The 26,707-nt window shown below is 47.6% G+C and overlaps 1 protein-coding gene across 1 annotated transcript; it reads right to left on the bottom strand.

Annotated features, from left to right (window-relative positions):
• Positions 1 to 240: 240 nt before the first annotated feature.
• Positions 241 to 25,367, bottom strand: HPCA (hippocalcin). The gene is made up of 5 exons (XM_081871902.1): positions 25,039 to 25,367; positions 20,264 to 20,299; positions 8,514 to 8,912; positions 1,723 to 1,828; positions 241 to 810 (listed from the first exon to the last, which is right to left on the bottom strand). The coding sequence occupies exons 3-5, from the start codon at positions 8,889 to 8,891 to the stop codon at positions 713 to 715; spliced, it is 582 nt and encodes a 193-aa protein (XP_081728028.1). The 5' UTR covers positions 8,892 to 8,912; positions 20,264 to 20,299; positions 25,039 to 25,367; the 3' UTR covers positions 241 to 712.
• Positions 25,368 to 26,707: the final 1,340 nt, after the last annotated feature.

Below are 26,707 nucleotides of genomic sequence, written 5' to 3'. Positions count from 1 at the left end.
AGTCCTGCTCATTGTCCCATCATGTCTTTTAACATCCCCGCCCCCCCCCCGCATCTCCTCCTTCCTTCTGAGATTTCATTCAGTTTCCCAAGAGTCTCCCTTGGCAGCCCCAAATCCTAGAGGGCTTGCTTTACAGAAAGAGACAGCGCAAGGTTCTCAGGAGGCTGAACTGGACCCCAGGCAGCATATTCTGCTCCTGTAATTAAAGACGTACAAACACACACACACACACACACACACACACACACACACACACACACATGCAGTCACAGTTATAGTGCATCACAAGCAGCAGTCAGGTGTGGAAAACAGTTTGCAAAACCCAAATGCCAACACCTCAGCAAATGAGCTGGCCTGTGTGCTCCACCTTCTTGCTGCCACTGTCCTGACCACGCAGGAGCCCCCACCCCCACATCAGTGTCACATTCACACACAACTACAGTGTTCAGGGGAGGGGGAGAGAGGAAACCTGTGAGTCAGAAGACAGAAATACGTCGGCAGTGCCATTTGCCTCCTTGGGGACATGTCCGTTACCCCAAGGGGAGAACTGGGAAGCTGGTCACCTCCTTGGGGGAGGGGAGAGACCGTGAGCCAAGTGAGGTGGTGGTGGTGGTGCCGCCTCCGCTTCCGAAAGCTGCCTTGTCCTGCCGCCGCTGCTGCTGCTGCTGCTGCTGCTGCTGCTGCTGCACAGGGAAGACAGGGCGGGGGGCGCTCAGAACTGGGAGGCGCTGCTGGGGTCACACTGCAGCAGCCTCACAATGGAAGGATCACTCTTGGCACCCTTGATGAACTCTTCCAGGGACAGTTTGCCTGGGGAGGAAAGACAAGGGAGAGCAAAATGAACACGCTGTCCAGAAGGGAGCCTAGAACATCACGGGCTCAGGACTGGTTGCGGCAGACCGGGGATCAGGGCCCATACCTGACACACCTGTGTCTGACACACACACAGAGAAGGCACAGGACTCCCAGGAGCCCCACCTTTTATGGGATTCCCTGAGATCAAAGATTTGCCATGTCCAATTTGTCCAACCCAGTGCATAGTTAACAACCTTTCTCTTCAGGCTGGCCTTTCATCTTTCAGCATCACAAGGAGCACGTGGAGGTTTCCTGTCACCTCTCCCCTTGTTTTACTGTTTATTGCCCTACCTCTTCCCCATGGCAAGACTCCAAGGTCAGCCAGTGACCATACCTGAGCACCTGCTTAGCTTCCCTTAGGCTGCTGCATTATATTTATATGTAGGGTCAAGAGCTATCCATCCATCCATCCATCCATCCATCCATCCATCCATCCATCCATCTCACAGCTGCACTCACAGTGGTTGATGGGAGTTGTTGTCCAAACCATCTAGACTGGTTGTTCCCAAAGTGGCAACCACCTTGCAGGTGAGTTAGCAGGAAGAGATCTTCCTTCTCCAGGGCTTCAGACCAGGGGGCATTCCCCAATCCTACACAGAGATGTGTTTGGGGATTGAACCTAGGACCTTCTGCATGCAAAGCAGATGCTAAAACCTGTCCTTGCAGCAGGAAGGCGTCTTGGCTTTCCTTCCCTGCCTCCCACCACCTTTGACCTCCAGCTTTGCCAAATCACTGTGTGGGTCATCCTCCTGTCACTCTCCTCCCCGCCCCAACTGATATATTTAATCAGCATGCCTGCCTTTCCATCTAAGAGCTCTGGATTTAAGGATGATGGTTGCCTCTTAATCTTTCTCTCCTTTCATTTACCATCATTATTGGTATCCATCTGTCGGAAGATTTTCTCCGTCCGCTTCTCAGGAGTTGACTCATCTTCAGGCATCTTCATCACAGACGAGACCATTTTGTAGATGGCCTGTGGAGAAGGAGCAGGGAACCAGTTGAGACACAAATTCCGAGCTGCAGCCCTGTGGGGACGGTCAGCTTAAGCAAGGAGTTCTCTCTCTTGAGCTCTATTTTGCCTTTCCGGCAGATCAATAAAGAGAATGCCATGAGGGCTGGAGAAAGCGGCTCCTCTTAAAAGTGCATAGTCACAACCAGCCCCCAAGCCTCTGAAATTGTTGCCGGGGGTGGGGAGAGATATTTCCAGGGGAAAAGGCTGCCCTTTCCAGGCAGCTGAGCACTCCCAACACCTGAATTCATATTTTAAGACAGGGCAGGCCAATGCGGTTCCCTCCAACACCCATCATCTCTGACCATTGGACTTGCTAGCTGGGGGTGACAAGAGCTGTAGTCCAAAATATCTGCAGGGCGTCACATTGGCTGCCCCTATGATAAGGTCTGCCAGAAACTCTACAAAAACCTTCCCAACCTTCCCAATGCAACATTAACACACACAGGCAGGCCCATCTCAGATCTTCAGGTTGTGCTAAGATTCCTGCCACGGGTCAGAAGAAAGCGTGTGAAATTCACCAGCCTCCTTGCATGCCAGGCTAGCAGCACAGTGCAGATGGCAGGGATTGATGGGGAGGGGCCCTCCAGAGCAGCCCGTGACCTCCCCAGCATTGTCTGGGCAAGCTGGGCGATGCTGGTAACTCAATAGCTGCCAGCACCATCTGCTCAGCTCTGGGTTTCCTGGTTTTGTTCCGGAGCTTCCCACATCTAATGCATGTCTAATCCTCTCCCCACCCTAGTATCTCTTGCCCTAAGCCAGCTTTCCCCAACCTTGTGCCCGCCAGATGCTTAACAGCTGCCATAAGCCCCAGCCAGACCAAGGGTAGGGCAGGCTTCTCTAAGGAGTGGTGGAGACCCCCTGGGTAAGAGTCAACGAGAAATGCCACTATGTTTGTGCAATCTCCAAGCGCACGGAGGCCAAAAGGAAGAAAGGAGAGCAGACTTGATTAAATAAAAAAGCAGCATTTACAAAATAATGTTCTTTTTTTTCTTTTTTACCCAGACCTGCTGTTTCCCAGGAGGCTTTGTGCATTGCGTGGTTGGAGAAACTGGTAATTAATATTCTAAACATTGAGGACAGGATTCAATGGGGAGGAAAACAAACTGTAAGGACAGATGGGGAAGTGTCTCTGTCTCTCTGTCAGTCTTCCCACCACCCCCACCCTTCTGCATGGTTGCCATGCATGGGGCAAGATCAGAGTCCAGGAGGGCAAACCCAGGCTAACAGAAGCTGCAGCGACCCTTAATGCAGACATGCAATACTCTCCTGCCACCAGGAGAGGGCAATATAAAGCTAGGCAGGAAATTCAGTAAGAACACAGGCATTGCACCAGCATCCTGCAGCAGCTGGAGACAGATGCGTCCTGGAGCTTCCAAGGAGAACCTGGAGGTGATGTCCACTTTCCCCTGCTATCTCCTATACTACCTCTGCAGACAGCTGTTAACAGAAAGGCTGTGTGAATTTGCCAAACCCTTAGTCAGTCTAAGCGACTGACCAAACACCACTACCTTGTGGCTGTGAGTTCCATAAGCTGGCTGTGTGTTGTGTGAAGTCAAGTGACTTGCTTTTGGAGCTCAGTGACCCTGAATTCTAGTATGAAGTGGTGGGGAGGAAATGTTCCCACCCTGGCACCCTCTGGATGTTGTGTGGGATTTCCAATTCCCATCAGCCCCAGACAGCGTGGTCAACGTCCAGGGATGTTGGGAGCTGGAGTGCAGCAACATCTGGAGGGAGGCAGACTTCCCAGGCCAGCTGCCACTGAGATCAAGGTGTCTGGTCTGTGTTGCATTTCCATAACCTCATAAGATGCTTCCTGGGAAGTCCCTGCTGAGTTCTTTTTTCTAAGGAAGCTGCCTTGGCTACTCTTCCAAGCAACCTCAGGAAAAGTAGGGCACACACCCTCCTCCTCACCATGTTTCATTGCCCTGTGTGAGTACCTAGCAAATTCCACAAAAGCCCCTCCGGATAGACAGATCAGGGGCCAGGGCCAACCATGAAATGGCAATCATACTTCAAACCAAACCAAAATAAGTGAGGATTTCTGATCACTGATTATTTTGTGGCATTATCATCACCATCACCACCATCATAATCATCATTGCAAGCCCTTGTCATTCCCATTTTACAGATAGGGAACATAGGATGACCCTTCCAGTGAATTCTCACATCTTGGATAAAGGTTTGAAATCCAGGATTCCAACACCGGGCTGAACCAACTCCCTCACTGATGCCTCTGAGTTCACGGCAGCCATTTGCTACGAAGTCAGCCTCCCCCAACCTGGTGCTCTTGAACTGCTCTGGACTGCAACTCCCACCAGCCCCAGACGGTTGGATCCTTCACAGATCTGGGTTTTCAACCTGAAATGGGATGTTGTTATTCTTTCTACCTCTCAAGAGGAATGGGTAGATGGGACCCTCGACTGATCTTGGAACACACCCAGCTTTAATCCACCTGCACAAAAAAGAAGCCACCCTCCCAGGTGCTCCAATTTCTCTCTGCCAAGGACACTTCAGAGCTCCAATTTATAAATATCCAAGACCCAGTTAAAAGATTCACAGCTGCCTCCAAGCAATCTGGACTAGTTCTTGCTTTCTGTGGGGAACCCACCTGTTCTCTCCCAAAAAGCAGGTGCTTTAACCCAGATGGGATCAAAAACAACCGTAATGCATGTCAGCGTGGAATAAAAAGGGATCCCCAAAGGCAAGTTCATTTACAAAGGGTTTCTGCTCCCTCCCCCACTCTGGCTGCGTAGAGGAACGTTCAAAGTAAATTGTGGTTTGAAAGACACAGAACCAGAACAACAGCTGCAGCAGGCTGAAGTCAAACCTGGTTCTCTTCTGGGTGTAAGACAGCATTCCTCAACCTGGTGCCCAGATGTTTTGAACCACAGCTCCCATCAGCCAGTGTGTTGCAGTCCAAAACATCTGGGAGGCATCAGTTTGTGAAAGACACCAGAGTTGGACCCACCGAACCTGCAGGCTCCACCACCTGTTTTTACCAGGGCACAGCCCAGGAAGCTGCTGAGGACCAGAGCTGCTCTTTGGAGAGAGATCTAGGCTATGAACACATTCATGGCTTAAAATGGAGTGAGGTTGCTTCCCCCCAATGCATACAAGCCCCATTTGCACATTGCTGTACACACCAGAGAAGGGGACAGGAGCATCTTTGCTCGCTGCGCATGACCCAATTTGTTTCCCCAAACCTGCAATCCCACCTGAACTCCTTTCCGACAAAGCTGCTGTCTGTGCATGCACAACAGCTGTCTGAACAATGCACACCTCAGCATAAACCATGGTTTGTGTTTTCAAATCAGATGAAAGCTGGCTTGAGGAAAAACGTATTGAACAGGGATATTTCTCAAAAGACTACAGGATTATGGCTAATGCCACACATGCTCAGCTTCCAACCCCTGTGGTGGGAGCGCACTGGAGCCAGAGTAAACAGTCTTGTGTACATAGCCCTTGGTATGCACTAATGTGTCACATGTGTATATTAATGTCCCTGATGCAGTTTACTTTAACAAAGAAGAAGAAGAAGAAGAGGAAGGTAAAAGAAGTTTTGGGAGGAGACAAAGTGGAGAAATGTGGGGGTGCATGGCACTTTTCTGGTTCACTATTTCCCTGCTCCAACCTGCCTCGTCTGTCGGGGGTTCGAGGTGTCTCTGCTCCCAGACTGTAGTTGTCCTAAACACACAAAAAGCCTCCATTGCAACAGCCTTGGTGAAGGTGTTGTGAAATTCAGCCTCTCTCCTACTGAAGACCTTTCCAACTGAGTTCCATTTAGGGTATTCCTGAGATGTCAGACGTAGCTTCATAGGGTCCCAAGAGGCCTCCAAATTTTAACCGCCAAGAGATGGAGAAATGTGATGTTTCAGCACTTCTGATCCCTCTCTGCTCCTTCTCTGAATAACATCTAGTTCTTATCTAGATGATGAGGTAAAAGCCAATATGAAACCAAAAGGCACCGAGGGGAATGGGGCAAAAGCAGGACAGGGTCCAAGCCTCATGCCTGTGCCCACTGGCAAGTCCCTAGTTTCCTCAGTCTCAGTTCCATCTCCTGAAAAATGGGAAGAGGAATAATAGGAATAGTGATTATGAAGGTGATGCTGTGACATCTCTTAGGGAGGAGCTGTGAAGAGCTGCAATACAAATCCCGCAAAGCCCTCTGAAAAATTGCTACCAAAATTATTAGGGATGGACTCTTCTACAACTGTGCCCTGGGGCTCCTTTGAGAGGTCTGTAGCTTTGCATCTTGCAATATGGACCTAATTTCCCATCCAAATCACCGATGGGGGGGGGGGCTTCCTTTGACTTGCTGACACTGGTTGGGATTAAAGCCTCCATGTCTCATTTCATCTTGTTGTGGCACAGAAATGAAACAGCTGTTCCTGCCCTCCCCCCTCTAGTGGGCAGTGAGGGGTGGGGTGAGCAGTTGCCAGAGTAGGAAGGCGCCCCGGGTGCCCTGGCACAGAGGGATCCATGAGGGGCAAGCCAGTCACACCCTTCACCCCAGCTAATCTGCTCCCTTTGCCGATTAAATTTCCATGAAAAGCAGCTCTCCCATCTCCTCTGTCGGGCGTATCCTCCTTTAAATCTGCAGCAGCGCTTAGAGAGTGACAGAGAGAGGGGGAGAGAAAGAGAATAAGGCACACAGAGAGAGTGTGGAAAAGAAGAAGGGAGGCAGACAGACATGAAGGAAAGGCCTGTCTACAAAACCGGAGAAAACCCCTGGGCTTCACTGACAGGTCATCCACCCACCCACACCTTCAAGGAATTACTCTGGGCCACTGCAAATACTGTTGATAAACACAGCCTAAATACATATCTTAAAGCTTTGTGCGTTAATCAACTGAGGCATAGATTAAATCATCATACTAACGGCACACACTCAAGATTAATTACCCCTTAAGACTGGATTTGCCCACTCCTTCAATTAGGACTGCAAGCTTTGATCAACTTAATCAGCACATTAACCAACTATGGCTTTGGTTGATTAAGCAGTGAGGGCCAGTTTTAATTAGGGGAAAATTCTGAAACTGTTGAGTTTTAGGGTCCAGTTATCCAGAATTATTTTGGTCCTCCTGCATTACATATCTTAGGGGTTGAAAAAGGCAATGTCAACACTTCCCTTCAAACAGTGAGTGGTAGGTGGGAAGAGAAAGGCTGCTTGAAATAAACCCAACCAAGATGAGAACTACATCAAATGCTGCAGTGAATTCTCAGCTCCTGTTCAAGCCTCCAGCCAACCCTAAAAATGAGCATTTCGTTGCTATATATTGGGGGAGATAATGTTTCTGGAGAGTGGGGAGAACACATCTGTTTTCCTTTCTTCTCACTTGACACCTCCCAATGTAGTGCAGGGGAAAGTTTTTTCTTTCCTCCACCTCATGACATGCATCTTCAAGCCCTTATTTCTGCCTCTAGTATACTATAAGCAATTGGGACTTCCATTGCCTATCTGAGACCCTGAGACTACAATTCCCAGACAAAATTCATCACTGAAAGAGCTCCCATGAGCCCATAGTTCCCACCATGGAGGAGTCTCCCTGTCATTTCTCTGCATGATTTGCTGCTTTGGTCTCACCTCCTTCTCAGAAGCCTGATTTAAGACTGAGGATCTGCATTGGGTGCATCTGAATCATTCACTCATTTCTGGTGTCGAGACACCAGAATTGCCTTTTGCACCTCTGCATGGTCCACCCATGGACAGTATGCTTTGACTGGGTTTCTGCTCTGACTAGATGACCTCAGGGTCCCTTCCAACTCTAAGATTCTATGATTCTAGGAACTCTCAGCATCCCTGGACAGCAGGAAACTGTGGTCCAAAACAGCTGGAGGGAAGAGTGTTGTCAGATGCTCTGATACACCCAGGGATGGCTTTAGAGGTGGATGAGCTGGAGCACTTGCCCTCAGTGCTAAGCTTGGTCTGCAATGAGCTCATAAGCACTTTTCACTTTCCCCCAAAGTTCTGTGGGGTGTCTAAGTGCAACATGAATCTGTTGGTGTTACAATTTCTTTCTCAACTTCTAGTTTCACATCCCTTTTTAAAAATAAGATTTTTTAAAAAGCTTTTTCAGAATAAACTAATCTAATCTAAATAAAAACAAAGAGAGAAAGAGAAAAGAAAACACCAGAGGGGAAAAAAAAGAATAGAATAAAATAGAATAGAATAGAAATAAAAACAACTTCCGGTTTTCCGCCTGTCAGTCACATAAAAGAAATTATTCAAAATATTCACTCTAGAATGACACCCAACTAATCCACTTTCTGTTAGGCAACATTTCCCCAATCTTTCGACCTTCATGTCCTTTTTTATAGATTAAAAACTAGCAAAGCGTGACAATGCTCCTAGGACAACATTACCAAGCACCGTAAGTTCTACAAATACTGCAGTAAGCCGCATAAATAACAACTTCAAAAGCTGTCAGAGGTAAAGCGATCAATGTTGAAATCGGATAGGTTTTTCTTAAGCGATAACCTTCAAGACAGAAATACAAAAACCTTGCTCAGAACTGAAGGAAGCAGGAAACAATGGAGGGAGCTCAGGGTATTTTTCATGGACATGGCTGGGAAAGTTTTGGGGGAGCTGGAGAGCCTGTGTGGAGAAGGAGAAGAGAAGGAGAAGGAGGGGAGGGCCAAAGGTTACCTGCACAATCTCCAGCATCTCCTCCCGGCTGATGTAGCCGTTCCCATCCAGGTCGTACATGCTAAAAGCCCACATCAGCTTCTGCTCCAGTTTTCCCCGCGAAGTGACACTCAGGGCGATGATGAACTCTCGGAAGTCAATGGTGCCATCACCATTGGTGTCGAAGGTGCGGAAGACGTGCTCAGCAAACTTGGAGGCATCACCGTAAGGGAAGAAGTTAGCATAGATCTTCTTGAACTCCTCCACATTGAGGATGCCGGTGGGACAGTCCTTGAGGAAGCCTTTGTACCACTCCTGGAGCTCCAGGTCAGAGAACTCCGTGTTTTCCCGGAGGTCTTGGAGCATCTCCGGGCGCAGCTTGCTGTTCTGCTTCCCCATGGTTGGACTGGAGGTTTAAAACTGAAATGCAGGAAGCAAGAGGGAGTTTGGCATGGAACCCATGGTACCAACATCCATTTACACCCTGCCAGGGCTTGCTCAAAAAAGAGCCCTGCATGAGCAGACTGTTTGCACATAGGGCTGGGCAAATGCATCAATTTTAGTGTCTTTCAGTTTTTCATTTCCCCACATTTCCACATCAGCTTGTGACTTTTTTTTTATTCTTTAAAGTCCCCATGAAAATTAACCAGCATTTTAGTGCAAATTTCTCATAATATATACACATTTTTGTATGCCATTTTGCCAAACCTACAATTTTTTTTGCTAAGCAATTCTCCTTAACACAATGCATTTTATATGTGCATCTTATGCACACTTTACCCTTTTTATACGTATTACCTGGCTGGAAAACTGTACTGCAAAATTCAGAGAGAGACCTGTGAATTTTGAAGGAAAGCTGTCTCAGTTCACATGTTTTAGAAACAGCAAATTAGGTGCATTCTATTTTAAATGTGAACTGAATCAACTTTCTCTCCCATTTCTACCTTTTGTCAATTCCTCAGGAAAGTACACAATGGTTTTAATTTTTATTTGGACTTCCATACACAAACTAACATCTGATTATTTTATTTTTTAATTTTTTTAATGAAAGCTCAGATATTCAAGAATCCACATTCTGTGCTCATTTATCAGATTTTCTGATAAATCCAGCTTACACAGAACACAAGCAACTCTAAAAGCTGAAAGAATTAATTGCCAAGAGGCGTATTATTAAACATGGTATTAATAATACATTGATATTGTTTTTTACGCTCGCTCTCTCTCTCTCTCTCTCTCTCCCCCCCCCCCCCCGCATTTGTTGAAGTCAGTAACCTGCCCAGAGGACTTGGTGGGTGGGTGACCTAACAACAACAACAGTAATAATAATAATAATTTTTATTTATATCCCGCCCTCCCCAGCCAAGGCTGGGCTCAGGGTGGCTAACAAGCAATAATAAAAACAAGTTGAATTAATACAACTTAAAAACAAGATTAAAATACAACATTAAAATATTGAAACATTAAAATGCAGCCTCATTGCTACAATGCTACAAAATAAATGAATAAATATTCTAGGTCAGCAGAGCTTTCTTTTTCTTCTTATTTTTAAAAAGCAGCCCCACCTATGACAGATTACAGAACTACAACCCAGAGGTGTCCAAAGGAGGGATAACTGGTGTGTCATGCTTCTCCATAGAGGGACGCAGCAGCCGTACCAACCAAATTTGGGGAAAGGGGCTTTGCTGCCACTTAGATACCAGTCAACTAAGTTCCAAGCTGTGGATGTAGCAATGCCAGGTGCTACTGTCAAGGGAGGCCTTGCCTATCAAGATACATCCTCCCCCCCCCCAAGTTATAAGTGTGGTGGAGTGTGGTGGAGTCTCCTTCTTTGGAGGTCTTTAAGCAGAGGTTTGACAACCATATGTCAGGAGTGCTCTGATGGTGTTTCCTGCTTGGCAGGGGGTTGGACTCGATGGCCCTTGTGGTCTCTTCCAACTCTATGATTCTATGATTCTATTCTATAAGCAGCAGCAAAGGTGAGTGGCTCACCGTTTTGGGAATCTGCTCTGGGACAAAGAGCATTGTGCCTGCTCCCTCCTCCATTCACAGACACACACTGCAAGGCTACCTCTGTAACGTGAACAGGGCCTGAAGTGATTTAGAAATGTCAGTATGGGGGGAATCAGTTCTGGGTGGCACCAGCAGGGAAAGGAAGTTAAGATCTGACTAGTTTCCATTTTGTGTACAGTTGGGAAGCAACACGTGGCTCAGTAAAGTTTATGCCTTCTAATCCAGTCTTTGTGGCTCATTTGCAATCTTCTCAGCCTCACCTACCTCACGGGGTTGTAGTGAGGATGAAATGAGGGTGGTGAGGGACCATGTATTATGCTACCTTGAGCTTCTTGGAGGAAAGGTGGAAAGGAAAGGTGGGGTATAAATTCAATACATACATAAATCATCATTGTCTTGCAAATACTAAAACCTCCTCCCGACCCCAATGCGTGCACAAAGTACTCCATAGATGTCATCAACAAGGAACTTGCAACAGCCACAAAATGGTTGCTAGATCACATTCTGCCTCGTTGGTTGCATTCCCACATCAAGGGATACCACATCTAACACCAGTGTTGCAGGAACGCTCCTGGGCCAAATTTAAGGTTATAAATCCCTAAACAACTTGGGACCGGGCTCTCTGCAAGACCACCTTGCTTCCTCCCTACTTGCCCATTCCCAGCAATCATCTAGGGAGACCTCCTTTGTGGTGCCACATGTGCCAGAGGTCTATTGCACAGAGGCTCAGACCAGGTACATACCTGCCAGATGGAACTCATGGTCCATGGAAGTTTATCTGTTTTTACTCATCTTATTTTTATTCTTGTATACAGTATCATCCCTGTGGCGTTTCACAGTTTATTGCTGAAGTTAATGGTTTCCTGAGCACACAGGCACTGCTCCGGTTATACCCTTCCCCACCAGCCAGTGGGAGCAAGAAGTCACCATCCCACACTTTCCACCATTCTGTCTGAAATGGGGGACTGCAGTTTGTTTTGCTCCTAACAAGCCATGACACGAACCCACAAGGCTTGTTCCCAGAGGTGGTTTGTTTGAGCTAATTTGCAGTTTAGATGCAACATTACGCGAGGGATCTGTGGTTTGCTGCTCATGCCAGGAGTGATGCAGGAGCAACCTCTGTGTTCATGGGAATCATAGAATTGTAGTTGGAAGGGACCCCGAGGGTTATCTAGTCCAACCCCCTGCAAAGCAGGTATCTCAACTAAAGCATCCATGACAGATGGCCGTACAACCTCTGATTTAAAAACTCCAATGTAGGAGAGTTCATAACCTCTTGTGGGAGTCCATTCCGGTGTCAAATGGCTCTTACTGTCAGAAAATTCATACTAATGTTTAATCAGAATCTCCTTTCATTGGTTCGTGTCCTACCCTCTGGAGCAGGAGAAAACAGACCTGCTCCGTCTTCCATGTGACAGCCCTTTAGATATTTGGTGGCTATATGATGGCTATTATACTCCTCTCAGTCTCCTCTTTCCCAGGCTAAATATACCCACCTCCATCCACCGTTCCTCATAAGGCTTGGTTTCTACAAACTGTGGTCCACCAAGGTTTCTGAACATAACAATTGTGTGGAAAGGCCCTTAGAGACCTCATGAAAGGTCTGCATATTACTAGCAGGAAGAGGGGGTAGGGAAGTGTGTGAAGGGTAAAGGGTTTTCCAGCTGTGCCTCTAGAACAGTCTTCATCAACCAGGTGCCTCCAGATATCCCAGACTACAACTCCCATCAGCCCCAGCTTGTAGTCCACGATATCTGGAAAGCACCAGGTTGACGAAGACTGATCTAGTAATTACAAATTAATGGATTCTGGCTTGCTACATATCTGGACGCTATTCAAAGAGGGCACCATGAATCTCAGGGAACAGGTTTCTCCCTTTACCAAAGCAGCAATCCCGAATTAAAAGGCCTCCACATTCCTGATACATGTCTCTGGACCTCCCATTTCAATGCTGTTCCTTCTCCCAGCCTCCCCCCCTCACCTTGCCTTTAATTTTGTCTTTCCACCCCAAAAGCTTACAATCCCTGTCACTGAGCTTAATTTGAGCCACAGCTCAACCTTAGAATAAATGTGAAGAAGAAATAATGAAAACAGCATCTCTGATCATGTGCAAAGTGCACAATGCATACCACAGCTTAATCCAAAAGATGCAACACACCCACACCCTTGGCTTAGAGGTCAGCTTTGCAAGAAGCTTCCACACAGCACTGATCCCCTGGTGTCTTTCTTTGCAGAAATTAAACCTTGCTCTTTCTTTACATTTGTACGCTGCTTGGAACAAAAGAGGCTGCAACTCAGTACAAATAAGCAGCAACTGGCTCTCTGCAAAAACATAGCCTGTTCTCTCACCCACTGGCTTATCAGCCGAGGGTGATAAGAAATAAATAAAAAGCTATACAAGAGCACATTTTATTTCCACCCCTGCTCAAACCGGATCTCTGATTTGAAGCTATCAGATGAGCCTGCCTTTTGGGGAAGGGAAAAAGAAAGCTCTCAAGACTGAATTCATTTCCCCTCCATCTATTTCTTACAGCAGCCGCAGCTGCGCAATTTTTCATACAAGCTCAGCTGCACAAGGAGAATGACAGCACAGATGCAATTAGGCTGGGTCCGTGTTCCGGCCCAGAAGGAAAAGGGCGCCATTTGGATGGTCAGGGCCCAGCACATTGCCCAGCAGCTTCCTTCTAAAAGTGAAAATATATTTAGACCAGAGAGGAGGGGAGGAGGGGACACCTCCAGGACACAAAACAGTTTCCAAACTAAGAAGCACTCCAGAATGGAGAAAGCCCCATTTTGATAATGGGTGGGATGTTACAACAGCTGCAGGGAGCCTGCAAACTCACCATGGAGAATGGGGATGATTCATTTATTTGTTAGGGCAAGGCTGAAAACCCAGCTAAATTAACTTTCTCCAAAGAACTCCCCCTGCCCAATTTGTCCTCACAACTATCCTACGAGGGAGGTTATGCCAGAAGAGTGTTCGCCAACCCCACACGCTCCATCTGTGTTGGACTACAACTCCTGTTAGCCCCACTCAGCAAGGCTGCCATAGTTCAAAACAGCTGGAGGGCACCAGGTTGGTGAAGGATGCCCTTGAGCAACTGCTAGAGCTGCCTTCATCATTGGGCTGCCTATGGTTACTGGAAAACCCAGAGCCAGCAGCCACCTTGGCTTGCTCTGTATGCCTGCCCTTGTTCTCTCCCACCTTCAGATAATTTTTCCAGCCCAGAACTCCAAACAACCTAGGCCCCATTAGATGTCCCAAGATGGCCCTAGAATGTTGCCCTAGGGCATTATGGGAAATATAAAGGGCGCTTGGGCCCAGCTGCCTCGTGCTGCTACTGCCTACCAGAAGCAACTTCAAACTCCCCTCCATAGCAGAGGGGACACCCCAAGAGGGACTTAGCTCAGTGCCCCCTTAAACCTAGAACTGGCCTGCCTCACAGAAATATTTCTAGGCCTCTTCTACTGATGTTTGCTTTAAATTCTTTTGGTTTTAACTTCTTTTAACTCCATTTGTTCTTGGAACTGTATGGTTCCATATTTTTATTTTGCTGTAAATCACTGTGATATATATTGATATATATATATATATATTTATGATAAGGCGGTATATAATTTTTTTTAATAAATAAATCAATTCCCTGAATATTTAAAAAACAAAAGTCAAGTCTCTAGCTCATTTACTTGCGCGAATATAAGGAAACAGCGGAGGCCATGTTCTAATCCGCACAGTTCTATGGTTAAGAAATCCATTTTCCAGTATTCTAGTCAACGAGCGCAAAGCAGAGGGCACTCCTTCCAAATTCCTTATAAAATTTCCTGTCAATGAATCAGGCTATCTGTCTATAGTTCCCAGCGATTCTGCACCACCACCATGAAATTTCTGGCCAAGGGCTGCTCCTCCTCATCCATGCTAAGAGCAACCCTTTTGTAAACACAGGACCCTACGCCTTTGACACTCCTTTGTATTCACATGGTGGGCAGGGGAGAAAAAGGGAGGATTTCGCACAGAGTCTTTATTTCTTCTCAGTCTGACAGTTTCAACCTTCTAGCATTCCTAAGAATACACCAGAAGCTCTGAAAGGCCTTAGAAACATTCAAATCCCATTGGAATGGATGAGATAGAATGTATGACTGAGCTTAGATTCAGGAGTTACATTTTTTCTCTCTTCATTTTTAAGCCGACCACCACTTTGGGCTTCTCCTTTTTCTTCCACTGGTTTCCATAGGCAGGAAAAAATTATAGCATGCCCCACCCTGGCTTCTGTGTGTGGGTGGACATTTCCTTGTGGGTTTTTTTCCCCTCTTTTAATTTTCTTGTCATATGGCTGTGGCTGACTTGATGCATTTTTAAACTGCTCTTAATGGCAGTGATACTTCCCTTCAGATGGAAAGATTTCACTTAAGGGGACCTTGAAGTGGAAAACTGTGTTTGTTTGTGGGCAGGGTGAGAAACCAGAATCCCTTATCTAACCGGGAGTGGAATCCACTTGATTCTCAAGCAGAGGAGCCAGAACAGAAGAGGCACTCATAACAACTGTCCATTGCCAAGGCAGACAGTTGGCTTTGCTTGGAAGGGACCCTGTTCATGCCTTATTTATTTTACTGCATTTATATTGCACCTTTTCCTCCAAGGAGCTCCAGGTGGTGTGTATATGGTTCCCTGCCTCCCCATTTAATCCCCACAACAACTCTGTGAGGTAGGCTAGGCTAAGAGGCAGTGACTGGCCCAAGGTCACCCAGCGAGCTTCCTGGCTGAGCAGGGATTTGAACCCTGTTCTCCCAGGTCCTGGTCTGACACTCTAACCATTACGCCACACTGGCTCTACCCTGCTGCCTCTGTTCCTTCCTTGTTGGTCTCCCCAAAGGTCATCACAAGTGAATGGAGTCGGAGGAAGAAGGGGCTGCCTTCGCTTCCTTCAATTGCCGAGCGACCAGTATGGTGAACTGGCTGGTGTCAGACAAACACTGGGGAGGGTCCATGTTCAAATCCCCACCATGTGACTTAGCCTGACCAAGCTCCCAGGGTTCTTGTGCAAGAACAAACATTTTGGGGTGGGAAAGGTCTGTGCACCCTGCCCTGAGCAAACTTGGGAGAAAGGGAAGGATAACTAACTACCCGTTATAACTAAATACAAGCAGTGGATATAAAGGCATATTCTTCCCCTCTGCTCTGTTGAAGAGAGCCCCTGCTGGATCAGATTAAAGGCCCATGCAGTCTAGCATCCTAGTGGCCACCTAGGTGCCTATGGGAAGCCTACCATAAGCGAGGCATGAGCACAACTGCAACATCCTCCCAGCAACTAGTCTTCAGAGGCACACTGTCTCTGATCCTGGATGTGGTACACAACCATCACAACTAGTAACCATAGGCAGCCTGATGCTCCATTACAGTCATACCTCATGTTACGTTTGCTTCATGTTACGTTTTTTCAGGTTGCGTCCCGCGGCAACCTGGAAGTACCGGAAAGGGTTATTTCCGAGTTTCACTGCTCGCGCATGTGCAGAAGAAGAAGAGATTGGATTTGATATCCCACTTTATCACTACCCGAAGGAGTCTCAAAGCAGCTACCGTTCTCCTTTCCCTTCCTCCCCCACAACAAACACTCTGTGAGGTGAGTGAGGCTGAGAGACTTCAGAGAAGTGTGACTAGCCCAAGGTCACCCAGCAGCTGCATGTGGAGGAGCGGAGATGTGAACCCGGTTCCCCAGATTACGAGTCCACCGCTCTTAACCACTACACCACACTGGCGCTTCAGGTTGCGGGCTTTTCATGTTGCAAACAGGCCTCCGGAATGGATCCCGTTCACAACCACAGGTACCACTGTATTTTGAATAATCCCTTTTAAACGGTCTAAGCTGACCAAATATTGTGAGAGCAAACCTCACCATTTCCCCGTGTGCTGTGTGAAGAAGTATTTCCTTTTAATTGCTCAGATTTGCTTCCATTGGATGATAACCCAGAGTTCACCATCGTGAAAGAGGGAGAAAAGCTTGGAGCAGAAGGCTACCAATGGCTACTAACCACGAGGGCTAAGCTCTGCCTCCACAGCAGGAGGCACTAATGATTCTGAATACCAGTTGCTGGAAGCCACCAGGGAGAGGAGCCTCTTGTGCTCATGTTCTGCTTGTGGGTATCCCAAAAGCATCCGGCTGCCCACTGTGAGAACAGGACTGGTCCAGAAGACTCATCTTAGGTTCCTATGTTCTTAACATATTCCCAACCACTTTTTCCACTCTATGTACCACTTTACAAAGTCCCCCATTTCCTAATCTCAAAAGCCCCCAAATCAGCAATGCTGAAAACTTTCATCAAAGGAGAATTGTCTCAGATGCCTTGATCATTTTGGTTGTCATTCTCTAGATCTACAATGGAGGGACCAAAACTGAGAACAGTATTCCAAGTATGGCCACAGCATAGATAAGGACACCTTTCCCCTGAGAGTTTGCCCTTTTGTAGCAGCTACACACCAGATTGTCACGTTCACTGAGTTTTTCACCAGGACCCCAAGATCCTGGATGTGTTGGCCGAGACAGAGGGAATTGTAGTCCAAAACATTTGAAGGGCACCAGGTTAACAAAGTCTGCTCTAAAATCTCACCTGAGACTTTTCCCAGGCCTGAGAGCCTTGTAACCAGAGATGCCGGGAAATGACATTCTAAGCTGCTGTCTAGTGATTGGTCGGCTCACCCAGAGAGCTGCAATCAGTCACAGCATCTTCAGGAAGGATGGTGGTGTGGCTTCTCTTGCCATAGTGGCTGATCAACTTGAAGTCACACCCAAAGCTGACCACCCATTTCAGCACTGTGTGCAGAAGACCCATGCGTGTACACACAGGAAGTCCACGCGTAGGGTTCAAGGGCAGCCCTCCTTGTCAGATTTAAAAGTGGCACAACAGATCCTCAGGAGAAGATGCTTCCTGCCCAAACCTGGGGCAGGGGGTGGGGGGATGACACCACCCCAGTATCCAGTCTCCTAGCACAGCAGCAGGACAGTAAAAAGGGAGTGCTTCACACAAGAGACTTATTAGCTTGCTATCACAAGATGCCAACGGAAGAATAGCTGCAAATGTACAAGTCCACTGAGCCTGCCTGCCTGACAGGGATTCTTGAGGGTCTCAGGCACAGGTGGGTCTTCCTGCTGGCTGAGAACCTGCCAGGGCCTGAATCGAGACCCTTCCATGTGCATTCTGCCACAGAGCAAAGGCAGCCCCTCCCAAAGGCGTGGCTCTCCTTGGACAAATGCATACATGGAATGGGTCCACAGAGCAGCAACTATGAGCCTTGACAGCTAAATGGAACTTCTGTGTTCAGAGGTGCTCTATTTCTGAATTTGAGATGCTGGGAGAGGCAAGAGTGGGTGGCTCTGTTAGTATGCTCCTGGAGACATTCAACTGGCCACTGATGGAGATAGGAGCTTGGGCTAGATGGGCCTTGGTCTGATCCAGCAGGGTTTTTCCGTTGTTCTTACAAGACTCAACAACCTGAAATGCTTTTCCTTTCCCTGGCCTTGCACAGGGGTTGGCCGCATTTTTCATTCCTGGTTGCTCGCGCTCCAAAACAATGAGGTCCTCTGTACCCTGGAGGGGTCATTTACATGCAAAACAATATCCAGAAGTTTGTCTTCGGACGTGTGCATGCTTTACCTGCAGGAGAAAGCTCACATCCTCTCTCCCATTCACACCCCAGGCTTAAAAATATATATTCAAAGCAGAAATCCAGACTTGGAAATGCTGAGCATATCCAGGAGCAGGGATGTGTGGGGCTTTGCTTGCATAAAACAGGGATCTGATTTATGAAGCCAAAGTATTTCTGGTGATCATGATCAGTGAAGGACTCCTGGATCTTTCACAGGAGTGGGGGGGGGGCGCTAGGGGATTTTTTTTTCCAGGGGCAGCCTTTCAAGATTAGGGTGTGGAAGACAGGATCTGCCAAGATCCCGCCTCCTCCTTGTAACCGTTGGAAGGAGCAGTGAAGCCTGCTCCTCCTTTATACCTGGCCTCCCTCAGGGTTTTGCCAGGGGAGGAGGGTTTCTTTCATCACATGTGGAGGGGGCCATCCTTTATACAAGGCTCCCCCACACCTGGAGCCCCACCCCTGGAAGAGCGCGGCTTGAGCAATGTTTGTGTTGGAAGCTTTAGCAGAAGTGGGTCAGCTCCCTTTTGAGCAGAAATTTATTTTCAGCAAAGCAAAAGAGAATATCATGGAGAGACAGAAGGGGAGAGAGAGATGGTTCATTCATATTTTACTAACCCCTTCCAGCAGACTATCCCTGGAATTATAGTCTCAATAATCTGGACTTTAAAAAGGATAATCAAGGAAGACGTTCGTGATTCTGAATGGATGGAGCAATGAATTCCTAACGCAGCAAGGATCCAAACTACTACTACTACTATTACAACCACCACTGCTGCTGTTGTTGTTGTTGTTGTTGTTGTTGTTGTTGTTTTCTGTCTGTAAGGATGCCACTCTCAGCTCTTTCTGGCTAATCTTAAGGAATTTTGGCCTTTCTGCTCTAGAACCCAGTGCTGGATGGATGGCACCACCTAGTGGGCAGACAACTCAGAACACAACACCTCTGCTGCTTCGTAAAGAATTGATTCCACTTTCATGGGAAATGCCTCCTAATGATGGACAATGCACGTTCCATTTTCTATGTGCTGACAACTCAGACATTATGTAAATTGCACTCGTCAGGATGCTACCAGGTTCCAGAAGCCACCACCGCTCTATTCTAAGACTTTCTGGAGATCATAATGAAACTTAGTTGCCATTATTTTAAATTAGTCTTCCTCAATCTGACACCATCTAGACATTTAGGACTACAAATCCCATCATCCCCAGCCAGTTGATTGGGTCTAGATGAAGAAAACATATCTTACCAGTAGGGCCTTTTCAGGTGTGGCCTCCTGACTCTGCAATATTCTCCCCAGGGAAAGACACCTTTATTTCATAAACCTTTAGTTTATTCAGCTTAGGTTGATCAGTTTTTCACCTCTCTGTGCTGCAATATTATCTGCTCTACAGCTGCCTTGTTCTATAGGCAAACCACCCCCAACCTTTACTGTACAATTGTGATTTGTAATCTTCTCTCAGTAAGCTGTGCTGGAAGCCTGTCAGTCGGGATTGGTATTGAAGAGGAAGAAGAAGAAAAGTTTGGATTTGATCTCCCACTTTGTCACTACCCGAAGGAGTCTCAAAGCGGCTAACATTCTCCTTTCCCTTCCTCCCCCACAACAAACACTCTGTGAGGTGAGTGGGGCTGAGAGACTTCAAAGAAGTGTGACTGGCCCAAGGTCACCCAGCAGCTGCATGTGGAGGAGCGGAGACGCGAACCCGGTTCCCCAGATTACGAGTCTGTCGCTCTTAACCACTACACCACACTGGCTCTCGGAGAGGAAGGAATTTCCTTCCTTCCTCTCCGCAAGGTCTTCTTTCTACAATTTCCCCCGCACTTCCATATTTGAATGAGGCCCAACGAATCCTGAGAATCTCAGCTTTCATTTTTGTTAAAAAGTTTCTAGATCTTTTGGTCACACAGCGAAAGCTGCAATAGGCAGCGTTAATAAATACAAGTTGAATGACTGGTCATATTTCTGAGACCCCAGGAACCCAAACACATTGCATTACATTTCTCCACCTTTATCCTTGATAGCACCCCACTAAGGATTTTGGGCGATGTTCCATTTGGTAACTGCCAAAGATCTGCTTCCCTCAGCTCTACAGTACACACCACATTTAATCACAATCCAATACTCACCCAAAGAAGATGAGATACAGGAAGGAGGTTGAGGCACTGAAAAAGAAATAATTCAATCAAGAGAGTTTAACAGCAATTGGCAGCAAACTGCCCACTCAGTCCAAGACTCCAGATCGTGAGCCATACATTCCCCATCATCTCAGATACTAAACACTTTCCACTGGTCATGTGAATATGCCCAGTACTGGCCTCAGAGAGGAGCAGGCAGGAAAAAGAAAAGATTATGGACAAGCAATACTCTTGCCTTTGGGGATACAGTGGTACCTCGGGGTTACATACGCTTCAGGTTACAGACTCCACTAACCCAGAAATAGTGCTTCAGGTTAAGAACTTTGCTCCAAGATAATGACAATCTTGCTCTGGCGGCACGGTGGCAGCAGGAGGCCCCATTGGCTAAAGTGGTGCTTCAGGTTAAGAACAGTTTCAGGTTAAGTACGGACCTCCGGAACGAATTAAGTACTTAACCCGAGGTACCACTGTATTCGTTCAGGTCGGTAAGGGGTGTGTGCTTGGCTGCTCGCTAGAGGAGAGTCAATGAATTGGCAGTCCTTGATCATTTGGTCATCCTTACTGCGAGCATTCATAGCCCCACAATCCCCGCAACCCATTTGAGGACCCTGTAGAAGGGTTGCAAGGGGAAGTGGAGGAAAGGAATGAGCAAGAGAGGTGAGCAGAGGGAATGTGCAATGTGGTTCACCACCACTCCCATTCCCTTTGCTCAAAATGGACACACACACACCTCAAAAAACCCCAACACATAAGGAAAGACTGGTTGGAGCGGAGCCACGGTCTAGCTAATCTAGTGTTTTGTCGCAAGATCAGAGAGATGTCTATGCAAGCACTCAGATCAGAGCATGGAGGCTACAGCCTTCTCCTGCAGGATCTAGGGAAACACTCTCCCCAAAGCCCCAAACTGTCCTGGGTCTGTTTCAATGCAACATTTGGCGTTCGCAGGAGGAGTTCCTGACGCAATCCCTTGAGCACATCCACAAAGGAAAATGTCATCCAAATTGCTTATTCACATCCTCTTAACTTTCCAATGGTTAAACCGACAAGCAGGATCCAGTAGGATTCCAGGAAAATTATGGGGGAAATTGCATAAATAACCCATCTCATCACCTCATTCGTGTGTGTGTGTGTGTGTGTGTGTGTGTGTGTGTACATATGTATATATATATATAGAGAGAGAGAAAGCTTTTTTGGGGAGGGACACAGGGGTACACATACCCCTAAACATTTTGTGAATCTTTATACTTTTGTCCATCTACTGTATTTATTTTCCCCAACTTGAACTATAAAATGGTGATTTTCTTGACTCAAAATGAGAGTACCCCTAAACATTTTTTTTAGAAAAAAGCACTGTGCATATACTGTACACACACACACATGCACATGCACACAGATGACTTCACTTCTGGAGACCCACTCCTCCGACCAACTTCATGGATATACTTCAAATTCTTCCCTTCGCTACCAAATGTTATTTTGACACCAGCCCCTTTGGGTCCACAATCCAGAGTTGTTCAACACATTACACAGAATGAGGTGACAGAATTTTGGTAAGCTATTAGTGTAGAAAGCAAGCTCATCAAGCAGAAAGGGTTGGCATACCCATCTCTTTGGTGTGCTGCTTTTCTCCAAGCAGGGAGGTGTTTTAGTTTAGTTTTTTAGCATGGAGCATTTTAAAAACACACTTTTTTTTTAAAGGGTCATCTCCCAAAGCAGCCTGGTAGCACATTTCAGAATTCTAGCACTGGAATGAACCACTTCACTTTGCTTGATGTGTAAATCAAGTTGCCGTTATCAACATGGGCAGGTATTTTCAGTGGTTTCTGCTTTGTTCAAACCATCCAGAGCAGGTGGGCGGGGGGCGGATCTCCTTCTTCTGATGCCTAAGTGTTAGCGCCAGTTTTTTAGGTGCCAGGCTAATTGAGCACCTGTGATTCTTTCAGCCTTCATCCAGGGCATTTAAAGTCATTACAGTCACCTTACTTTCTCCTTGATTTAATAAAAACTGCAATTGTGCATTGCTAGCATAAGCACCCTTAAGCTTAAGTACAAAAAACCCCAGCTAGATCCCTGCACCAAACAATCACTGCCATCTACAATGAAAAATTCCACAAAAAGAGCATTTCCCAAGAGAGGTCTGCAGATTACCAAGAAAAGCAGTTAACAGTATCCATACATAGGTGGAGAGGGGCCTTTCAATCCTTAAGCATCTCCATCTCTACATCCATCCAGAAAAATGTCCCCCACCCAAAGCCAGCTATTGCGGGGGGGGGGGGGAAACATCTAGAAAAATGGAACACACACGACTACTTCTCCCTCATAAAACATATACCCATAGATATTGGGATATGAGAGAGAGAGAGAGAGAGAGAGAGAGAGGGAGACAGACTTTTGGAAGCCTTTAACTATTTCCCCATCCACCACCATTCTGCACAGAATCCTAAACACTTGTGAGGGGAGCTTTGATGTTACTTCAGTTTTAGAGAGAATTTGCACCAGCAGCTTATAAAACACGAGCACATCAACAACTGCTTTCCTACATCAGATCAATGTCTTATCCAGTACAGCATTCTGTTCTACCAGTAGCCAACCAGATGCCTCTTCTGGGAAGCCCATGAGCAGGGCCTGAGCACAATAGGAACTCTCTCTACTTGTGATTCCGGGGAACAGCCATTGGGACTAGTAGCCACCAATAGCATTATCCTCCTCCTTATCTGATTTCCTTTTAAAGCCATCCAAGTTGGCGGACATCATGAAATCTTGTGGCAGTGAGTTCCATAGTTCAACTATTTCCTGCACGAAGGAGTACTTCATTTTGCCTGTTTCCTCTCCACTCAGTTTCACCGAATGATCCTGAGTTCTAGAATTGCGATAAAGGCGAAAAACTCCTCCTCCTTGCCCCCATTTTCTCCACATTATGCACCATCTTATATTCCTCTACAACAGCTCTCTCCAACCTGATAGCCTCCAGGATGCTCTGGACTACAACTGCTATCAGTCCTGGGCAGCAAATTCAGGAAGGCGGCTCTATCACACACACACACACACCCTCATTCACTTTTTTCCTAACTGAAAATCTCCAAACATTGTAACCTTTCCTTGCTGGGAAGTAGCTCTTGCCTTGATCGCGGTCCCTTTCCAGCTCTCCAGTATCCCCTTTGAGATTTGGCAACCAAAACTGCTCACGGTATTGCAACTATGGCTGCACCACAGATTTGCAAAAGCTCATTATGATATTGTACTTTTATTTTTCGATCTCTTCCCTAATCACGCCTAGCATGGAATTTGCCTTTTTCACAGCCAACACCTGGCTCTAGAGCATAAAAGTGATTGTTTGTTTCCCTACTCTTTGTTCCTGGCACCAGATCTTCACAGGTAGACTGCCTGTGGACATGGGGGGGGGGGGGTTCAAACTGTGGCTAAGAGTCAGCAACATGGGTCTGGAGGCATGTGATACGGGAAGCTGCTGAAGCCAAACAGGTGTGGGTCTGTTTAGTGCCTGGAGGGACCCCTTGGAAATCTTACACATGCCATTTTGAGGTCCATTGTGGAAGAAAGGTGGGATAGAAAGCCTTGGGGGAGTTTGTCTTAAAAGAAATATTGATTGAATCCTTTTTTTTTTTAAGGCCATCTAAGTTAGAAGACGTCAACACATCATCTTGTGCCAGTGAAAGCTATCAGTTAATCATACACTGTAAGCAATTGGTAAGGCTTAGGTTAGAAACTGAACACTGTAAGCGAGGGGGCTTAGGTTAGAAACTGAACTAACTCCTTCCAGTTTGGGGTGGGTGGGGGTGTGCTCAAGACAATGCTACACTGCAATATATCAAGGTCGCACTCGGATTCAGGAAAGGAGAGTTGGTGCTCCTGGGGGCTGGACTAGATGACCCTCAGGGTCCCTTCCAACTCTACAATTCTATGAAGAAATAAAGGGAGATGAGAGATATATAGCCCACTGGATGGAGAGGCTGGAGGAGCAATGTCTGGCGCTGGGTGCCTGGTGGATGCCTGCTGCGTAACACATCTGGAGGGAGAAATCCCTGCCCTCTCCCTTCTCACGGGGCTGTGGGGCACTCCAAATGGGATGCCTTCACTCTGCCCCATTCCTGCTCCCCCGCCCCATATTTGCATGGGCAAATACTCAACGCGTGCCTCTAATCAACCTGGGGAGGGAAGAATGAATTCCTCCCCGTTTTCCATATGCGTTCTACCCAGCCCTTCTCCTCTTCAACACCCCCTCGCAAAAAAAAATTAAATTATGAAAAACCCACCTTCCATGAATTGCAACTGAGGAGCAACATATGAATGCAACCGTGGGAGAGCCTGGCCCTCCTCCGCTCGGGGAGTGGGGGGCCCCTCTTGCGCTTCCTACGGGATGGGGGACGCCCTTCTCCCAGTGCAGTTCCCATCCTGTTGCAGGAGGAACCCCCTCCCCATCCCCGGCCGCAGTTGCAAGCAACTGTTACGAAGACCGCTGATCCGTGTTGGGAAGAAAGGCGTGTCAGGACAGAGCGTTACGATCCTAGACGGCTAGAATCCCCCCGCCAAAGGGCTTCCCTCGTTCGCTGCAAGGAGCCTGCATCGGAGGGAGGGGACCCGACGCGCCCGGCTCCTTTCACCCCCACGTGCAACGAAACGGAATGCAATCCGCCGCCCGGTGCAATCTCTCCTAGACGGCCGCTCTCGGCCCCCGGCGGGGGCGGAATGGCAACTTCCTTCCCGGGCTCGTTTGGCTGCAACTTCGCCCGCCTCCCCGAGCGACCTACCTGGGCGACGAAGCGGGCACTGGCGGCTCCCTGGCTGGCTGGCTCCGGCTGAGGCAGCTCCTAAGCGAGCGGCGGTAACAGCAGCAGCAGCAGCGCCAGGCTTCCTCCTCCTCCTCCTCCTCCTCCCAGCTGTTCCATCCAGAGCAGCCGCGGCGCTGGCGACGAGGAGGCGCTGCCCGCCCGCTGCCGGGGCTTAGCGGGGCGGGGGGGGGGGTCCTCGGGGCTCTAGCAAATGCAAACGTGGGAAAAGAGAAAGGGGAGGCCCCTCAGGCTCCACCCGTCGGGCTCCCCCAGGGCCCCACACCCGCAGAGCTCTGCCTGCCGAGCCACGCGCTGCTTGGCCCCCTCCTCTCGCCCACCCCCCGCCCGGCTTCAAATGCAGCCGGCCCCCGCGGCGCCCACCCCCCGAGCAAACCTCCTCCCTCCCCTTTCTCGGGGCCAGGATGGTACAGTCCGACTGGGCGCAAGAGGCGCCCAGCCTACAGGACTCTGCAGAGAATTACCACCACCCCACCCCACCCCCCCGCAGCGGAGAGGGGAGCTTTGATTCACATGGGGGGTTGATTGACGGGGGGAGCGATTTGCATGTTTCGATTTCCTCATTTGCAAAGGAGAGAAAATGGGGGAACGAAGAGGGAGAGATGGGGGGGGGGAGCATCCATTGCAACATCCCTGGCAGCAAACGCACATCTGTTTTAGATCGGTTTCAGATCGCCACCCCAGGGACCCTTCCTTGGAAGTAGCTGGCCCCACCGAAGAAATATGCTGAAGTCTGGACAGAAAGTCCCCACCCACGCCACGCCCTGATGGGGCAAGTGCCTTTGGGAGCCTCTGTGACTTCCCTGAAGAGCAGCGACCTAGCCAGAGGGCAACAGGGGAGGCTTGGAAGACGCAGCTTCCCTGCCTTCTTGCAGACCATGAGGCAAGGGTAGTGTTAGGGCAGCCCTAGAGAAAATAGCCCTCTGTGTGTTGGAGAGCAGGAGCTTAAAAACGTGAGTGAGAAGCAGTCTCCTGTGCTCTGCAGCTTGTTGAAATCAGGGGTCTGCACTAGACCTGTTGGGGGGCTTCAAAGTGCCTGCACTGGCTGTCACTTCTCTGCTTCTATTTTTTTTTTTAATAAATATTTATTAAAGTTTTTAAATATAAATGCACAAATAATAAACATTCTTACTTCTATCACAGACATAATTTCATCACTTCTTTGGACTCCCTCGCGTCTCCCGCTCCCATTTACATCGTTAAAAGTTTTTTCCAAACAAATTATCAACTTGTTTACAATCTCATGTCCACTCATTCAAATATAATCTAGCACTTCTTCCAAAAAATTTTATATTTTCTTTAGTCTCACTTATCATCAAATTTCAAATCTAATTTAGTGGTGGCCAATTTTTTATAATCTAGCATCCTTCTTAACATTCAACCAAATTACAATGTTTTTGTAGATACTTCTTGAATTTCTCCCAGTCTTCCTCCATCTTCTCTTCTCCCAGGTCACGGATTCTGCCAGTCATCTCGGCCAGTTGCATATAGTCCATCAGTTGCATCTGCCACTCTTCCAGTGTGGGTAGATCTTGAGTTTTCCAGTTTTTTGCAATGAGTATCCTTGCTGCCGTTGTTGCATACATAAAGAATGTTCGGTCCTTCTTTAACACCTTCTGGCCGACAATAC

The sequence above is a fragment of the Podarcis erhardii genome (assembly GCF_964252035.2).
Source record: "Podarcis erhardii genome assembly, chromosome: 7".
Taxonomy (NCBI): domain Eukaryota; kingdom Metazoa; phylum Chordata; class Lepidosauria; order Squamata; family Lacertidae; genus Podarcis; species Podarcis erhardii.
This window is presented reverse-complemented; position numbering and strand designations above follow the sequence as displayed.